Genomic DNA, 19,883 nt, shown 5'->3' with positions numbered 1-19,883 from the left:
CCGATGAATCCTGGCATTGTCATCTTGGAATATGCCCTTGCCATCAGGAAAGATGGAATAACCTGGTCATTCAGTATTTACAGGTAGTCAGCTGACCTCATTCTTTGAGCACATAATGTTGCCCAACCTTGACCTGAGCAACTGCAGCAACCCCAGATCATAGCACTGCCCCCCACAGGCTTGTACAGTAGGCACTAGGCATGATGGGTGCATCACTTCATCTGCCTCTCTTCTTACACTTCTTAACCCAATTTTAGTAGTTTCTTCAATCTCCTTTGATGTTTCCTCTGCTTGATGCATGCCCTTCTCAAACAGACTAACATCTTTTCCACGACCATAGGATGTCTTTCTACGTGGTTGTTTAAGAAATGAGAAGCTACTCATTGCATCAGTTGGGGTTAAATAACTTGTTGCCAGCTGAAAGATAATCACCCATGCAGTAATTATCCAATAGGAGGCTGGTACCTATTTGCTTAGTTAAATCCAGGTGGCGACTTTTTTTTTTTTTGGCCAGGCAGTGAGGAATTGTGCGAAACTCCCAGGTGCACGTGCAAGTCTTCCTTGAAAAAGGAAAGCAACACTATATTGATCTCATTGAATTATACACATTTTTGTAACCTCCCACCTTATCAGTATGCATAGCTACTGCTAAGGCTTTATACTTGAGTTAATGATTCCAATAGAGTCCAAACATGCTGTCACATTTACTTTCTGTTTGGCTATATCGGTAACATTTGAATCTGTTTTGGCTACGTTATATAGCATTTGTTCTAAATGTGTGTTCCTTATAAAGACATACTTCCCTGAGTGAGCCTCCGCCCCTCCTGATAGCTGTAGTCAGGTGTGTGAGCTCTGCCCTGTCATATTATCTCGACGCTGCCCGGCAAGGTGAGTGAATGTTCCAGTGAGCTGTGTTTGTTGTGAAGACCTCAGGGTGTTCAAATGACTTTTACTTACATAAGTTGTATAAGTATTTGAGTGTTCAAAATTTATATTCATTGGGAAACCGGATTAAAATAAGTTAGGTTTCTGTGATACTTCAATATGACAGGTGGAAGTATGAGCAAAACTGTTTACTGGCTCTGTTACACCTTAAAGAAACCCTGTTTGATGGTTAAAAACAGCAAGAGTTAACTATGGGGTTACTTTTTGTGGCAGCCAAGGAACATTTTTAACAGTTCATCACACAGAAGACTGTGCCTAAAAGAGGAACAATGAAAATGAAGTGGGATATTTACTGACAAGCTTCAGTATTTGCATGTGATATCAAGAACTCTAGTGTCTAATGCATGGAGCCAGTGTACTTTAAATTGTGCATTTGCTCATGTGTCTTGACAGACACAGCGGAGGATTAAATGAACTGCGTCCAAGCCAGGATGGAGTGGAGTCAGTTGCCACAAGGACACCACGATCCTTTCACCTGGTTTACCAGGTCCCAGCTCCAGTCTGTGGTCACCAACGGTTTAGTCCCGGAGTGGTTTCATGGCATCATTTCCAGGAAGTAAGTTTTATTAGACGCATGACTGTCGGCCAACTCAGTCAGTGGACGTCGGGCAGAGAGCAATGCGGAGGGCAATGTTTTTAAAATGACAACCATAAAAATATCACCGCAATTAGTGAGCAGTGATTGTGGCTCCATCCTGGAGCAGGCAAGGCGAAGTTAAGAGGCTTAAAGACGGCCACAACAAGAGAGTAACTAGTGAAATACATGCAGTTCAACTACGTCTAAACGGAGGGAGAAGCTTGAATCTCCAAAATGTTACTCTTTCAGGAAGTAGTGCAACATTTTTAGGAAGTTCTTCACGGTCATTAACACAAGGTTCATTCCTTTAAAATATCAAAATTACAAAAACTGCAAGAATTCATTGTATGTTACGTGTTCAACAAGTAGATTTCACTCTTATAGTGCATTAAAGCAGTAGATTTCGCCTTGGAATAATGCACTGTGTATTAACCATATTGTGCTGGGTGTCTGTTTATGTTATAGGCTATAAGATTATAATCCACAGCATTTAACAGACATTTCTGTTTGACTGACGTGCCTGTGCGTGTGGGTTTAATATATTCAAATGTTAAGCAGTTTCATTTCAATTTTGACATAACAGTTTAACCCACAGCCATTGTCAGGACGAAAAGTGTTTTCATCTGTAGTTTGCGCACAATCGCATGCAATATAATTAACGGGTTCAAATGTGTGTGTGAAAGAGGCCTTTGTCTGTGGTCATTTGTGCAGGGCAGCAGAGGAACTGCTCATGTCCAAGCCTCCTGGCTACTTCCTCATCAGAGTCAGCGAGAGCAGGGTTGGCTACACCCTGTCGTATCGGTGAGCGCTTGCAGGATGAAATGGTTTATTTTAGGTTTATTTAACCGTTCACACGCTCTTCTCATGTAGTTCAAAGTCCTGCCATGCTCACTCTTGCGTTCCAACCGTTCAGAGATGAGGACCGCTGCAGACATTTCATGATTGACGCGCTGGACGACGGCCAATACATCATAGTAGGGGAGACCAGGCGTCACCGGCTTCTGCAGGACCTGGTGGACTTTCATCGCAGGACGCCCATCATGCCTTTCACTCAGGTGCTCACTGTTGCTTGTGGGCAGGTGAGGCCTTTTGTGTAACAGCCCGACTGATTGGTGTATGGTTTCAGATGAGCTCTGTTTAGCACCTGCTCTGTCTTTTTGTCTCTCTATTACCTCAAGTTATCCAATGTCGAGTGCGACTACGCAGAACTACTGTTTCCCCAAAGACAGCCACGATCGAACAACACTCCACAACCAAGCAACGCCCAGCTTCCCAGCAGAAGTCAGCCCGTATCGGACAAGGCTGCCCCACCCGCCCTCCCTCATCGACCAGATAACCTGACGGACTTCACTGTCTCGGCTCCAAGCTGCCAACCAAACAGGCTTTACCCTAATTTGAAAGAGGAGTTTCCGAGCACCAACTCCCCTCTTCCAGCAATGGTATGGTTCCAGCCATTTGGTCCTCAGATAAAAACGTGTCTAATGTTTAATGATCAGTGTGGTTCAGAGGACATTTAACCACCATTTAGTTTTGACCAGTCTCACCCACATGGTGCTGATGAAGCAGATTGGTTTTGAATTTAACCGTTTATCATTTAGTCAGGATTATGTAGTTTTGTACACATCCACTTACGATTTGAAACAAAGTTTGTAACAGCTTTAAAATTAACAGTCTTTTGTTTTCTGAGGAGTTCCTATGCTGTATGTTTCATGTTTATACTCCGCAGCCTGTGCCGATGCCAAGGACGCGATACATAGGTGATAACCCGCCATTCAACCAGCCTCCTGACGTCCCTTCTCGGAATTGCGTGCCTCCGAAGCAGAACCAGGTTTGCATCAGAACGGTCTCCGCGCCCCAGAGTCCCTCCAGCTCCACGGTCCCTGAGCAAGGCCGGTGCGTCAACATCCAGCCTCTGAAGACCCAGGAAACAAAGGTGTCGGTCGTCACCAACCTAAGGAACCTCAAGAAGAAATTCCAAAAGAAGAGAAGCAATTCGCAGGATAATTCATACGCAGAGATTAATATGGAGGCGTCTGACTTTAGTGGAAACGTTGAGAACGAGTACCAGGAGATCTCGGGGGAGCAAAACTTCAGTGGTTCACCACTTCCCCACAATGGCACTGATGCAAGAACAACTAATGAAGTGTTGCCTCCGGAGTACCTGCAACCTCCACCTTTTGCGCCAGGCTTCTGAAACATACCAAACATAGAAGGTCCATAAGAAAATACTCTACATGTGAATGATGCATATGGACTAGACTATGTTGTATCATAACATCAAACCAAAAGGGAGGGTTTACACATCCAGCCCCAGCTCAGTAGTGCAGGATGGAAAGGTTATCCTTTAAAGCAATGTGAAATATGCTTATTGCTTTCCTACTTATAAATGTAACTCTACAGCTGGCTAATACAAAGACTGAAAACAGAGTTAAACAACAAACCTGTCCAATCAAACAGAGCCTGCTTCCTAGCACATCTAACACTAATTAACACATGATTATTTTTTGTTGTTTAATACATTCAGAAACCAGATTATAAAAATACATCTACATCTACATCTACATCTTGGCCAAGAAACCTGACAGTGACAACAAAACTCGAGTGTAATCTGGTTTTTGAAGGGGTAGCTGCTGAATTCTGATGCCTTTAGGAAAAGCCAGGCTTGCCATTTTATCATGTTTGCAGTCTTTGTGCTAAACTTGTGCTAAACTCAAATGTGAAGCCGACAACTTCATAATCACCATAGTGATATCTTTCCAAGGCCAGAAGGTGAACCATTGCATTTACTAGAAAGACTATTCCTTTAAACTTTTGAAATCTCAGGACGTTCAATAATACAGAAATACATTTATCTCTATTGTAATTAATTAATTTTTATTTATTTTAAATATTGTTACATGAAATTAAGTAATGTACTTTATGTAGGGGTCAGACAGACATTTCAGCAGCATTTCAGCCACTAGGCTTTTAAAACCCTGTTCATTATTTTTGCACAGTAAAGACAGCAGGAGGAAGTTTAACGGAGAAACAACGGCTGCTTTGGATACGATGACCACACACCGTCATCAGACATATGATAGGGATGGTGGAAGAAAGAGAGGAAATGCAGTAACTGGTCAAACCAGTTCCACGAGTTGAATCATACAGCTGAGTCAAATTTAGCATTTTATCGCACACTGTTTAATTTTTTCAGCCTGTGGGTGTGTCCGCTGTGTCATGTACTAAGAATAGCCTGAGGTAATTAAATTATGTGATGGCTGCAATATTTCTTTATGTATTTGATATGATTATATATGAAGCATGTGATTTTATTCAGTGACTGAGCAAATAAAGCGCTTAAAAATGTTCAATCTGTGGGGGATTTTTTTCTTGAGCAGTTTGGTCAAGATCCTGTAGCATATGGTGAGCGGCACAGTGGTGTAGTGGTTAGCGCTGATGCAGCCTCACAGAAAGGGTTTGAACCAGCTGGTCAGCTGGGGCCTTTCTGTGTGGAGTTTGCATGTTCTTCCTGTTCTTACTATTTGGGGTTTTTGTCATATACTCCTGCTTCCTCCCACCGTCCAAAGACCTGCTTGTTAGGTTAATTGCAGATTCTAAATTGGTCGTAGGTGTGCATGTGAGCGTGACTGGTTGTTTGTCTCTTTGTGTTAGCCCTGTAACCCCGACTGTTGCCCAGTGATGGCTACGACAGGCTCTTTACTGGTATGGCGGTCAAATAAGGTCTATATCAAACCAACGGAAAACACTTGTATCGCTATATATAGACCACCATCTAGTGGCAGGAAACGACACCGGATGCTCAAAATAGTAAGTAGTGCCTTTCAGATATTTTATGTATCACAATTCTAAAGTATCTGCCTGTAAGTCTTTGGTAAATTTATAACAAACTTTGACTGACCCATCAAACCAACATCAAAGAAATACTTGCAGCAAAGATCAGCTGTGACTTCAGCTCACATCACCTGTCTGAGCCAAAAGGTTAAACACCCTGAATATACCTCTAAGACTACAACCAACGACTAGCTGCCACATTTATTCTGAAATGAAATGAAACAACACTTCCAGAAAACCAGGAGAAATACTTTTAGCGGGAAGGCTAAGAAGCTGGGAAGAGCTTCAAACGGTCAAATAGACCTGGCCTCTCCTGAATCATCTTGATCATCAGTTAGGCTACATTTTATTCATTCAAGAAGATCATGTCATTGTGAGAAGAGCCTTCTGTGTGACCTTTGAACTTTGTCGATTTGTTTACTTTTGTTACAAAGCTGAACAGTCAATCGATGTCGAGGTGTCTCTCACTGACTTAATACACCGCACCAGAAAAGCTAGGGCCCACAGACACTCATCCTACTCAGGAAAATGAACGACCTTCTAGGCTTGGTGTGTCAGACCACTGGAGGAGGCACTTATAAATTGTGCTCCAGTTTAGAAAAAGTATTTACTTTGCATTACAGGGTACTTAAGTGACGTGTATGTTTTGCTCAAACAGAAATACAAATATAAAATACATTGTACATTATATACGGTGCATCCGGGAAGTATTCACAGCACTTTTTCCACATTTTGTTATGTTACAGCATTATCCCAAAATGCCACCATCCAAAGACATGCTCATTAGGTTAAGTGGCGATTCTAAATTGGCCACATGTGCATGTGAGTCTGAATGGTTGTCTGTCTCTCTGTGCTAGCCCTGCGATGGACTGGCGACCTGTCCAGGGTGTACCCCGCTTTTCGCCCGATGACAGCTGGGATAGGCTCCAGCAGATCCCCGTGACCCTTAACAGGAATAAGCGGGTATAGAAGATGAATGAATGAATGAATGAATGATGCCAAAATGGATTAAATTATTTTTTTCCTCCAAAATTCTACACGCAACACCCTGTAATGACAATGTGAAAAAAGTTCTTGAGATTTTTGCAAATTTATTTAAAAGAAAGAAAGAAACAAAGAAAGAAATCACATGTACATAAGTAGATAGATAGATAGGTTTTATTTGTCACATGCACAGTTATACATAGTACAATGCACAGTGAAATGTATTGTTGTACCTGCAGCCAATAGTAAAGAAAATATAAGTACTGCAGTACACAGTAGTTTGCACACAAGGTAAGCAAGTATTCGCAGCCTTTGCTCAATACTTTGTTGATGCGCTTTTGGCAGCAATTACAACCTCAAGTCTTTTTGAATATGTATGTACATCGGTGCACTATTGTATGAAAATACAACTACAGAGTCCCATTGCTGATAAAAAATAATAAATAAGAAAGAAAGAAAGAAAGAAAGGGAGATTCAAACATGTCCATTTCCATTATTAAATCACCATTTTTGAGTCAAGAGTTACTTGTGTTTATTTTAAATTTGTTTCATCGTTATTGGCTTCCATTCATTAACTGAGTGACAGAAACAAAGTCATTTAAAGGCAAAATCAGTAAAACAAAACATAAATCCTAGATCAGAGTGTCTTATCTTAAACACGCTGACATGATTATCAGATACGCGTTTAAGCATGCGGGGCCACAAAGGAGGTCTCCGTGTGCCAGGTCCTTTTAAGGAGAACACTTTATGTTCCCCTGACAAGAGGACTAACCAAGCCCGCGGAGAGCTCGATTTTGCTCCTAACGTCGATAAACACAGAGCCAAAGGGGCGAAGTCGTTAAACACCGCCCTCCCCGGCTACCTCGGTGACGCGAAACACGCCAACCTGCCCTGCTGGGCGGTGAGGTGACGTCATTTGGGAAGCGGCTGGTTTCCCAGTCGGGATCGTCCCGCCGCTGTTACTCATGAGGAGGTCTAGGAAGTTGGTTGCCCGTTTTCTTCTTTAAGCTGTTGGTTAAAAAAAATTCAAGATAGACAACCCCGACGAGACGATGTCTTTCGTCCCAGGTCAGCCGGTGACCGCTGTTGTGGTAAGTTTGTCGAGTGTGGTTGTTAACACGTTAACGTACAACGGGACTCTATTGTTTAGCTTGTGGCTCGAGGTTAACGTTAACCCGCCGGTTAAAACTCTAAATGTGCTAATGCTAACAACCGTTTTCAGCTAACTAACTAACTAACTAACTAACTGACCTAAAGCTGGCTAGCTAAATTAACTGTAACTTTATTTGTTTGAGAAAGTTACGATAACACGAACACCTCGTCATATTCAACTAAATAAACAATTACATCTGTTTAAGCGACCATTAAATGTGTCTCAAATAATAACCCGTTTTAAACATTAACTTTAAGGCGTGTACATTTATTGCCTGCTGGTAAAAAAAATGGGCGTCGCCTACAGGTGTGTCCTAATCCTCCTGGTCAACTCATAATGACGGACAACTTTACGAAATCTTTAAAAGTGCTGTTTGTTTTATTGTTGTTTTTCCTTCACTTGGACAAAATGCCAAAGCAGACAAGTCGTAGATGTGACTGGAGATGGATGTGTAGATGTATGGCTCAGATTTTACTCTTTATGTGTGAGGAGCGGAAGAGGGGCAGGCAGGTTGACTTCCTGTCTACATGTCAGTGTTGCGTTCACTGACACACCCTGTCTGGCTCCACAGCTGCATACAATTATTCTCATTAATAATTAACCTATCTATTATTACATAATCACTCATCTTGTCTTATACTGAATGCCAGAAATGAGTAAAAAAAGTGTTCTCAAGAGCAGTGGTGGACAGTAACGAAGTAAATTTACTTGAGTACTGTACTTAAGTACAGTTTTTGAGTATCTGTACTTTATTTGAGTATTATTTTTGGGGGATACTTTTACTTTCACTCCAATACATTTGAAGGACAAATATTGTACTTTTTACTCCACCACATTTCTGTTGATGCTCTCGTTACTACTATTTTATTTTATTTTTTCAAAATTCTGAGAAAATAAACAGTTTCTGCTGATTCGCATATGGTTTGTCTTAGTCGTAGTGCCGTACCTGTACTACGTCATGCCATACAATCCATACAATGGAGGAAGAAACTGGAGAAACACCTGGAGAAACAAGCGCCCGTGGCCTTGTCTCAAACCCATGTTTGAGACAAGGCCACAAAAACTGATTCGTTTCAGTTTAAATGTTTGTCGTGCTTATACCGCGAACAAATTATATCACGGCCTACAAGAACTCGTCTTCCAACCTGAAAAAGCACGTCGCGGTATGTAAAGTAGCTACTGACGTTAGCTAGCTTAATGTTTGTTAAATTGCTGATGAACATTTTAAACGTAATTGTATAAAAAGAGACAGAGAAAGAGAGAGAAGCTGTCTGCAAGAGAAAGAGAGAGGCTGTGGATTGTATAATGACAATAAAGCTACTTTCCTGTATTTCCTGAGATACTTTTTAAATACTTTTACTTAAAGGAACAGTATGTAAGATTGTGGCCAAAACTGGTACTGCAATCACGTTCAAAATACTGTAGAACGGTGTATCCCCTCCAACCTCCCCCCTGACTCGAGGTTGCCAGGTTACCGAGGTAACATTAGGCTACTCAATACGTCTCAATTACGTTTCACATTGCCATAATCGACGTGCTAATGTTGTTTTCCTCGGCGTTTCAGCATAATGACAGAGAAACGGGCTCATAATGCATTGCTAATGTTAGCAATGACGACTCGCCGTTTTTATGTCCCAAACAATTCCTTACCTTTTCAATTCGATGACCCACCTCCTCTGTATGCGCTAACGTAACGTTACTTTGCACGAACATGCATAACTTTGTTCGACTGTCGTGCATATTTTAAATGTCCATTTACATTATGTACAAGTTAGCCAGGAGAAAATTAGCAACGTTGGCGTCTGTCTTCAAATTCTTCTCCGTTTTCAGCCGTCTCCAAAGGCATCTCCTATACAAATCCTTGTTTTATTTCGGACTTTGTCGCGACGTAGTTCGGATTCATAACGAGGTCTTTTAGGTTTAGTAACGTTATACATGTTTTATCCGACACGTTCATAGCTGCAGCTGCGGTAACTAGAGCAGAGCTGGCAACCCGGATGACGAAACTCTACTGACTTCGTGATTGGTCGATAGGTGGAGGATGGCGCCTCAGACCAAAACACAACATGACAACAATAACATCAGTTGAGGGCTGCAACTCTCACTTTTAAATGACAATATCCTGGCCGGACCACTGTTGTCAGTGATATAAGTATTTGAAATGAACATGATTTCTTCATGTCTAGTGACATATCAGGGCCATTTTATGATTAACTGAAATACATTTCTTACATACTGTTCCTTTAAGTATTTTTTAAGCAAATACTTTAGTACTAAGTAAAATTTTGACTAAGCTACTTTTACTTGTATTGGAATAATATTTGACAAGGAGTATCTGTACTTTTACTCAAGTAGTGAAGGTGTGTACTCTGTCCACCTCTGCTCAAGAGTTCTCAAAAGCCCAAGGAGACCTCACATTGTTTTGGTAATTGACAGTAAATGGATTTTGCCAAATAATTTTCTGTCACTCCACTAATTAATTCATTGGTTCATTGTTTCATGTCTAGTTCACTCTTCATTTAAGTTTATAGTTGGCATGACCACTTGGTTTATCTGCGTTTCTCACAGATTACACTAACCTTCATGGTTTACACTTAAAAACATGCTTGTTTAACTCCACTATATGTTTATGCAGAATTTAATCTTAATTATTAGTTAAACTCCTTGTTTACTCTCAGCCTACTTGTAGCATGAGACATAGATATTGATATTCAACAGTCCTACTAGATTAAGCTACTGTTCTACCGTAGCAACTGTCCTCGGGGAGTAGAAACTTTTAGAGCTATTTAATTGTGTTTCCACAAAAGAGACCAGGGTCCACATTAAGGTCTGTGGAAATAAAGTATGTGCCAAACATTTCTGATCGGTTGAATACTCACAACATTTTTATCTCACAGTCAAACTCTTTAAGCGTAGCATGTTAAAAATGTATTGCTGCAGCTGCTCGTTTATTTTCCAGTACTAAATCAATGACCCGGTGTGAAAAGCTGTAAATCATGTATGGCTTCAGTCTCCTTCATGTTTACTCGTCAATTTGCCTGGTATGCCTTAATTTATGGATATTTCCAATGGAGACACTGCATTACTTAGAGAAAAAAATGAAAAAATAGCTCCAGTCCTCCTCCTCCTCACGCTTCATAGTGTCAGCCACACCACTCCATCTGGTTATTCATCAGCACGCACACAGACAGTCTTTGTGTTTTGAAGAGTCCCCACTATCCGAGTCCATCCATCCATCTGGTGTAGTGAGCCCACGACTGCTCGTCAGTGTGTCTAGGACAGAGCTCCATTATTAAAGTCTCCACCCCAGCGTGGATGTCCGTTACGAACTTACGAACCGTTTCTGAAATCAACCTGTCATGAAATCTAGAAAAAAACTATGGTGGATGAATCCCTGAACCATAGGATGATGCTGGTTTGTCTTTGTCCGATTACTGCTATATGAATGTCATTTGGGAGTTATGATGAAATTGTGAAATATGTTCTTTGAGGCTACACAGAAACTTCAGTACTTCTGTGCTTCATATTGACTCATAATGTGATCTGTCATCTTATTAGGTGTGGCAAATGATTAATGTAAAATTACAGTTAAGTCCAGATACCCTGTGAGAACGTGCAGACTGACTACTTTTTCAAAAACGTATAATCTTCATACCTGATCACACTAATTATCAGTTAGATAATTATTACATACACATGTGTGTTGTAGTGGACTGTGAAGGGAAGCAATGTTGGCCTGTTGTTTTATTACTTCCAGCTATGCTTCTCATGAGAGCCGGAGTTCCCCTCATCAACAACAGTAGCAACACACAGGAACGTGTCACTCACCGATGTAGAGACAATACTGACTCACTCAGCACTGACAGGCCTTTGCTCCTGATTTTCTGACACATGGAAACACGCCCAGTGAGCCTGTCGGAAATCAGATTTTTTGATTCGATTTTCTTCCATCAAACAGCAACGAATTGAGATTCAGAAGTTGCGTCAAGGAGAGAACCTGATCCTGGGCTTCAGCATCGGAGGAGGGATAGACCAGGACTCTGGGCAGAACCCATTCTCTGAGGACAAGACGGATAAAGTGAGTATATGCACTTTAATTTATTTCTCCATGTTTTCGTTTTTTGCAAATAAAGCATCGTGTTATTGTCACAGCTGGCTTTGCAGGATGTTAGGGACACAGTTCATATTTCTGGACCTATTGAAACATTATTGATATGTGTCAGAAGGATTTAAATCACAGGGTTTGTTGTAGTAGCTATGTCTACAATGACAGGATTTCTTCTTTGCCCGGTGTGAAGCGTAGAATCTGCTGGAAATATCAAGGAAGAAAAATTAATATTATGTGCAATTTTATTGACAGTTACTGAATTTATTCAATTAATAAAAGAACGACCCGGACAGACCCATGTTCTCAACGGTGCTACACGCGTTGTGTTCAGCTACATTGATCTTTTCCAACACTTGGTTGAATAACTCATTGTTTTGCTACCACAATGTTTCTGTCATAGCCATAAAGTGTAACAGTGCTGCTTGTGATCACGGGTTTAGTCTTTTTTTTTTATCATACCTTCTTCATAAACGACTTACATATAAATATCATGTCCTAGTTTAAACGTATTCAAAAAGAAAATTCACATATTTGAGGTAAATAATTTCAAAAGTCAACACAAAACTTCCACTCGACTTCATCCTTGGTTTACTTTGTCTTTGTCCGTGTTCCTTATCACGTCACTGTGTCGAGACTCGTTGTATTAGACCAGCACTTAGATGAGCTAATACTGAAGGACAGGCTGGAACATATAACGTCTGGCTGCAGCGGGAACAAATCAGACTCAGCCAAGTCATGTCCTACCTGCTGACTGTGTGCTGACTGTGCATTTATAACAGGAGGAGAGATTGAAATCTGCCATTTTATAGACAAACAATAACTCTAGACATTCTTCACATATTCTTGAGTATAATAATAACTTCCCCGCAGAGTTGTGGGAGATGTTCTTATCTCTGTCGTCCCTCTCAACGCTTGGCTTTAAAACAACTAAGGGACATCTGCGTAGTGTTGAAATGATTAGTTCAGTAACTGTCAAACTAATTTATAAAGAAAAAACAATGTTGCACGCAAAACTTGTGTTACGACCTGGCTCAGGGGTCGCAACATAAAGTAGAGACACATGACAGAGTCACAAAAGCCAGCAACAGCTGAGACGTGGTGAGCTTCTGCAGCTGTAAAGTGTTCCCCTTAGGCCAAAGACACTTGGCACAGCCAGCGTAAGAGCAGCCAGTGGCATCTAAAAGATTGTGACAGGCTTTTTTCACTGATTTCAGTTTTAAATTATCTTTGTTAAAGAGGCTGTGTTAACATGTTTGTGTATTTGTGTTATCCAAAGGGCATCTATGTGACCAGGATAACACCAGGAGGACCAGCAGACGTGGCAGGCTTGAAGATGGGAGACAAAATAATGCAGGTGTGTACTGAAGTTTTGCTTAGTGAATGATCGATCCACAAGATGGCACTACTTGCTCCCTTGTGTGTCACACAGGAGCCGTGCAAAGGCTTGCTTCTGCTTTTCTCACACCAAGTTCTTTTCTCCTCCCAGGTAAACGGTTGGGATATGACCATGGTGACCCATGACCAAGCTCGTAAAAGACTAACAAAGAAGAAAGAGGATGTGGTGCGACTACTGGTTACCAGGAAGTCGCTGGAGGAAGCTGTCAAACACTCCATGGGCAAATACCCCAGGCAGTAATCTAGTGACACAACCTATAAGCACAGATGCGATAGCCAAGAACTGACGCTACCCCAAATTCAGATGATGGTTGCACCGTGGTCCTAATTTCAACACAGAAACAAAGAAGTACACAGACCGCCTCAGATTGTCTAAGGACCGTGACACACCAGGCCGACGGCTGGCCCTTTTTCCTGACCTGGATCAGCAGTGAGCGTGTTTTACCCTAGTTTTTCCTGTCGCGTTCCCCACCATTTTCACTTGTCGGACCCCTGACAGCAGCCAGTTCAGTGTGTTGAGGGAGATCTCTCCGATTGGCCGATCACTTTAGTAAACCAGTACAGGGGAAGAGAAGTGGAAGTGACGAAAATGAACACAAAAAACAAAGTTGAAAAGGTACACAAAAGGCTTTTCTCAGTTTTCATCTTTTTCTAATCTGAACATTCAAATCACAATCGCATCGTTTTGCCCAGACACAGGTAACGAGAGGTGACGCAGTTCTGTGATGCGTCACCTCTCGTTTACCTGTGTCGGTTTGGTGTGTCCGTACCTTAACGTTTAGGTGAAACATCTAGATGTTGGAGTCTGGATGTGTCACCTGTTACACTTTCTGATGAGTCAGTGGAAATGAGACTGATGTCAAAGTTATCTGCTTTTCTTTTTTAGATATGTTTGTGATACGAGAATGCAGCCTTCCAAGATATATACACACAGTAATTAGCGTTGTACTTTACTGATTCATTCCCACCTAGAGGATATTTGTCAAATGTCCTCTGTCCATTCTTGGGAGCAATCGTAGTTTTTCTATTTTTTTATTTTTTTTTTTTATTTACACTTTTGATCCTATACCTCGACCAAAGCTGTACTCAATGGATTGAATACACCAAGAAAACGTCATTTATGTTCATGGTATCCTTAATGTCAGCTTTCATCTCATTTAAAACAAAATATTTTGCTGTTTCAAATGCCAAAGTAAAAGCCAAGGCACTCTCAAGTAGTCAGTATGTTTGTACAAGTTTCTTTGTCTGTAATGGTACAGTGTACTGTAAAAAAAAAAAAAAAAAAAAAATCTAAAAAGCTTATCTGTAATTTCAGTATACACCTTATTCATACATAATAATGTGTTTTCACTAATTATCGTTTTACTGATGTATCTTTTTGTTCTGTTTATCCTGCTTTTGGTTAATTACATCTATCTGCATCTGCTAAAGTAACATCAGATGAAATGCATTTCTTTTTTTAAAAAAAACTATTTCAGATTTGGATGATAGTCTCAAACACTAACGACCAGTATCCACTTAAGAAAGAGATATAAGGTAATTCCCTGTGTTACACTGTACTCCTATATTCAGATCTCTCTGATGTTACTTATTGTCACTGAGCAGACGTCCTGTACGAACTTGAACCGAGTCGGAGTGAATGTTGTTTGACAACTCTGAATGTGCACAGCAGCTTTAAACGAACAAATTAACACCACTAAGGCTAACGAACCATTTCTTCCATTTCCACAACGTGATATGGTTTTAGCAGCACAGAAATGAATAATAATCATAAACAGTATTTTCTCTTTGAAATGTTCAAATATGCAAAAGTGATGTGACAGTACTAATCTTCTTTCTTTGGGCAACTTTGTGTGCTCTGTTTTCTAATGTTAGTGGTTTATAAAATAACACATTTTTATGTGTTTAACAGAACTATATGGTTTTCCCTCAAACAATTAAAACATGTTTTTTTTTCCAACTTCTCAAATCATTTTTAAAGGCCTAATTCAGAGTGGGTAGGTAGTATTTAGGCATTACCACTATCATATTTGGACTGGTAAGTGTTATTGGTTGTCCCTAAACCCTTGGTTGGGAATCAGTTCGCGTGTATTATTTCCCTTTTTTGACAAATATCCACTGCCTCCAGATTTTATACCTTTAAACTAGCTGAGCAAGGTTTTTAATCTGATTGTATACAATTTCTTATATAAACATTTCCCATATATAAAATCTGTCTTACATTTTATTGATAAAGCTTTAGTGTAATATGATCAAATGTGAGAAACTATTTGCTATCTCTCTCTGTTTTATTTTATTTTATCTGACAGGCCCTTCAAATAGCCTCCTGTCGGCAAGTAATCAGCTGATATTTCAAAGCAAAGAATCTATTCCCTGACCTTTTTCTATTTACCAAGGCATTTTGATACAGAGAGCTTTCTCTACTTTCATCTCTTAAATATGGGAGCCTGGAACCAATCACATGCCTTTGAACTGAAGACTCTGGGAATAAAACCATACACGACGCTGCAAAAATAATAAGAATACATGTTGCAGGAAGCGATTTAATATCAAAAACCTACATTTTCCTCATATGCAGTTAATTTTCATCAACGTATTTCATCATCTTAGATTTTGTAAGTGCAGCTGTGGTCTGTAACCGCACTAATCAAGTTAATTATCAGCTTCTTGATGACAGGTGTATGTTGTGTGCTACCGGGGTCATTTACTTCCTGCAGACCAAAAACGACTGAGCCGAATTTGCCGTGTAATGTTTAAAGGCTTAAAATAACACCTGGTCACATCATGAGAGGGTTGATTCAGGGCAACCTGAAGAGTTAAAATCCCCCTTTGAGAAATAATTGATGAGCAAGCCAAGTGTGTGTGTGTGTGTTTTATTTCTATCCCAGGAACTGAGGGAAGCACGCTCCATTCCACTCACCTGGGCATCGTAATGCTATTACGCCATGTCGTGGTACAGTAATGTGGTTGCACAAACATCTCGGCCAGATCTCAGACTTGCGATTTGAGTTTTCTCTCACCAATGCCAACACGATGCATGTTGCTAAGTAACTAATGGACGGCTAAAAGTGGGAGCATTGAGCGCCTAACTTCATTATGGGAGGGACCATGTGCAATAATTCAATCAGCATATAAGTAGTATAGTTACCTATTAAAAAATATAGATGTAGGGTAACAAGTCACCCCACATCTATTTTAATATATCTGGTAGGTATTAATGTATACCTGTTAAACTCTAAAAAGACAGCTCACTTCTAAATCAAATGACTTTACAAGAATAAAATATACTATCAGCTAAAAGACAACATGGATATAAGTGTTTCTTCCCCCAGGCGTTGTGAATAATTACACTATCTAAACGTGGATCATACATGATCCATGCCTCCCACGTTATGGCAGCATAATTGTGTTGCCATGGCGATGCAATCTGCTCCTATCACTTTGGTCCTAACACCAGATTGGAACCAGAGGGAAGCCCACAGCCTCGGATTCATCCCTATATGTTTGGAGTAATAAACGGCTGGAGACGTGGTTTGGTGAATGATGCTAGTAAATGGGAGCATGTAGAGGCCGAACCCGTTTTCAGTTTAGTTCATGCTGTGTGAGCAGGCGTTGTTCAATCCTGCAGAATTGTAAGCTTAAACTCTAGTCAAGATCTCCCATTTTCCAATGACACATTAATATAAATGTGTGCAACAATACTGGCATTTTAAACACACGCAGCGGTCTCTTGTGTTTCAGCGTTGTCCAAAGTTGGCAAAACAATGAAGAGAGCCATTTAGTGATAGTTTTAGAGCTCTCTATCATATCAGAACGTCTTCTTCAGCAGTCTTAGCACTTAAACCACTTGTCATCCACGCTGGTTTAGAAGTGGAGACTTGGAAGTGAGAAGTTCCCTGGACTCTTGAAGCTCAAAAAACTGTGACAAACATCACTGCAAGGTCCATTCTCACAAACCTGTTACATGATTATCCTCAACAGATGACGTTTCCCTAGTTGTCTCTTCCAGTTAAATGGAAAAAGTGTTCTGAAAGTGAACGTATCTGTGACGACAAAACAAGCTTCCTCCACTGAAGATGATGGTGTCGTATGTGTTAACAGCTCCTCGTGGCATTCACCAACTATCAGTCAACTACTGCTTCCAAGATCAAGAATTAACTTTCTCACTCTCTGCTGACATCAAAGTTTGAAGGGTTGAAAAAATAAATAAGAGGAAATGGGTGAGTGCAAATATCTATACAGTGCCTTGGCTGGGTGTGGTGTAAAATAAGGTAAAAATAAGTGTTAAAATGAATATGAAAGTCTGCAGAATTTCCTTTTAAACTGTGGATTCCCCAAAGATACACCGGAACATGATGATTAAGCTGGAATTGCGGATGTGCAAAACACTCTAACGTAAATCACCTGCTTTCACTTCAGAATTGATGTACAGTTTCACATACAGATGAGTTGTAAAGTCTCCAGTATGCTACTGTACCTTCTGACAGAAAGGTAAGTGTGTGTCGCCACAGACACCCAGTGTGTACCGTAAATGCAAGGTCTTTCATTAGCTTTCATGAGTGGGTTGCAGCCTCAATCGCCGTTTCCAATCATTAAGCAATACATAGCCACTGAGAGACATTTAGAGACATAAAAATGTTTAACATTGAGTAATGTCTCTGCTTTTTGTTCGTTTGTGAAACCCCACTATGTGGAAACTGTACCTGCTTGTAGTCTCATTTCCTCTTCATGATTCAGAGCCTGAGTGTGCGCTGATTTTTTATTTTTTTATTTTTTTTAAAAAAGATTGCGGATTTTTTATTTTTTCCCCCTCGCTTTGTATTCATGCATTTAAATGAAACTTGTGTGAACGTGAGTGCGCTGTGTGGGCGTGAGAGCTTGATGCAGCGGGATGCCAGAAGGGTTACAAATGCACGAGTTCCCCAGAGTTCAACAATGAGCAGATGCGTGTTGTCATAGCAATAACCAGTGCGCCTTTACACATCCTGCAGGACCCCAAATCCACTGGATGTGAAGTAAAATAGGCTTTGGCATACTTTGTCGCGCAGGGAATTAAACATTACAAAGTGGCTGTTTATATCACATCTATCTAAAAAATATAAATAAATAAAAGACGATGATATATTGAGCTGCATTGTTGGTGGACGAGGAGCAGCAGGTGGCTCGTCTTGAATATTATTTTCCTCTCCTGAAGAAGCCTTAACCTCTCCTCCACCCACGCAGACCTCGCAGGCGATCCTCTTCGCCGGAGGTTTGCACATAAAAAAAAATGCACATAGTAAACCGGAGTTAACGGTGAAGATAGTGAGAGGAGATAGATACAGTGTGTGGGCAACATTAGTTCATTATCTGCTCCGCGGTGGAGGCGAAGACATCCACATGACGGCGTGAGGATCGTCTTGAGCAGAAACAGGTGCGTAAGAATCTGTTATTTGAGCGTCTTTTTTTTCTTTTTGCAGCCGGCTAGTGGTGGACTTATTAAAAGTTACTTGGACATAAGTCTGGCAATGAAAGTTGTGTGGAAGACTGTTAAGTTTGAATCTCTGTTTTTCAGCGCCTGCAGGGAGGACGAGCAGTTAAAGACGGAAGATTAGTCTCCCCATGACAGCTTGACACAACCACAGGCAGAAACAGGGTATCTGACTTTTTATTTAGTGTCTTCTATCATCCAGTCTTATCTATCTATCTATCTATCTATCTATCTATCTATCTATCTATCTATGTATGAATGCAAACAGCTAAAATGATGCAAATTAAAGGTGCAGATACTACAATACCATAAAGTCATTCATCACTTGCTTCTAATTACATATACTCTGAACAGTATTGTTATGCTGGTGCTGTATTCCCTGAGAGATGTGTTTTTTTCTCATTGATGTCCTGTTGTTAGTCAATCTTTAAAATACTTTTATTTAATTGAGTGGATCAGTAACTCTGAGTGAGATCAGAATTATATAGCTGGCCAGAACTTGCTCATTATCAGTAGTATACAATGCTGTAAGCTTCATGGGGAAAAATGACCATTGAGCGAGACCGAGATTATAAGATCTCCATGGAAACATTCTTTTTTTTTTTTTTTTTCTTTTGGACTCAAATCATTATTTGTATGAAAATCTATGATGATTAATTGTACCAGAGCAATTTTGCCAAACATTCTGGAGCTGAGCAGCGACCATAGTGCATTGTGGGATACAGAGCGACAATCGACAAACTTTGCTAGTGTACTATATGCGTCAGTATTGCCTGCAAACTTGAAATGTTCAAGTCGATCCCATTCTACTTTTGGCCAGGATCTGTATGCCATTTTAAAGATTTTTTTAAATTTAATTCCAAAGTGGGTTGTCTGCATTTAACCCATCCATTCAAGAGCTCACTTGGAGCAGTGGGCAGGGGTCGGGTGCATCGCTGAAGGGCACACATTAAAGGGGAATTACCGTTTTTTACAACCTGGACCTTATTTCTGGCATAAAATACGATCATTTACTCACCCATATAACTTTGGTGTTATTTGGAGTCATTCAGGAGATATTTAGATCCATATATCCATATAGTGGGAGTGAATGGGGCACCGAAACGCAGCCTCTAAATAACGCATTATCTGCCGCGAAACCCGTTCATTTCACCAATATTTTGTTATGATACGCTAGTGCTATTCCCCGTTGAGTCTGGAATTACCTGTTATCATCATCCGGGGTCTGTAGATTGACCTACTAACCTCTGACCTGGATGATGTCATATCTGAGCGCTATGCGCACCCCATGCAGCTTATTTACGTGTAATTTGCGACTGCTAGTTTTTTGCAACATGGCTGAATATTTTTCCGATTCTGAGGTTGTGGACGACGACTTTGTTTATGATGGACGTCCCTACCGCTTTGAGCCAGAGTATAC

General features: G+C 40.5%; 2 protein-coding genes across 3 annotated transcripts; both read left to right on the top strand.

The window, feature by feature from the left end:
• The first annotated feature begins 223 nt into the window (after positions 1 to 223).
• Positions 224 to 5,283, top strand: hsh2d (hematopoietic SH2 domain containing). Of its 2 annotated transcripts, XM_084548573.1 has the most exons (6): positions 224 to 888; positions 1,339 to 1,501; positions 2,234 to 2,323; positions 2,436 to 2,601; positions 2,701 to 2,961; positions 3,249 to 5,283. In XM_084548573.1, exons 2-6 carry the CDS (start codon positions 1,356 to 1,358, stop codon positions 3,714 to 3,716), a joined length of 1,131 nt encoding a protein of 376 aa, XP_084404699.1. In that variant the 5' UTR covers positions 224 to 888; positions 1,339 to 1,355; the 3' UTR covers positions 3,717 to 5,283. The 2 variants fall into 2 exon arrangements, with proteins under 2 accessions (XP_084404699.1, XP_084404700.1); XM_084548574.1 differs by lacking the exon at positions 224 to 888 and having other exon boundaries at positions 963 to 1,501.
• Positions 5,284 to 7,033: 1,750 nt separating this feature from the next.
• Positions 7,034 to 14,449, top strand: tax1bp3 (Tax1 (human T-cell leukemia virus type I) binding protein 3). The gene is made up of 4 exons (XM_084548174.1): positions 7,034 to 7,428; positions 11,449 to 11,568; positions 12,875 to 12,952; positions 13,085 to 14,449. Exons 1-4 carry the CDS (start codon positions 7,390 to 7,392, stop codon positions 13,232 to 13,234), a joined length of 387 nt encoding a protein of 128 aa, XP_084404300.1. The 5' UTR covers positions 7,034 to 7,389; the 3' UTR covers positions 13,235 to 14,449.
• Positions 14,450 to 19,883: the final 5,434 nt, after the last annotated feature.

This window comes from Chelon labrosus (genome assembly GCF_963514085.1).
Source record: "Chelon labrosus genome assembly, chromosome: 7".
NCBI lineage: Eukaryota > Metazoa > Chordata > Actinopteri > Mugiliformes > Mugilidae > Chelon > Chelon labrosus.
The sequence above is the reverse complement of the archived record's forward strand: the minus strand, read 5'-3'. Positions and strand labels throughout refer to the sequence as shown.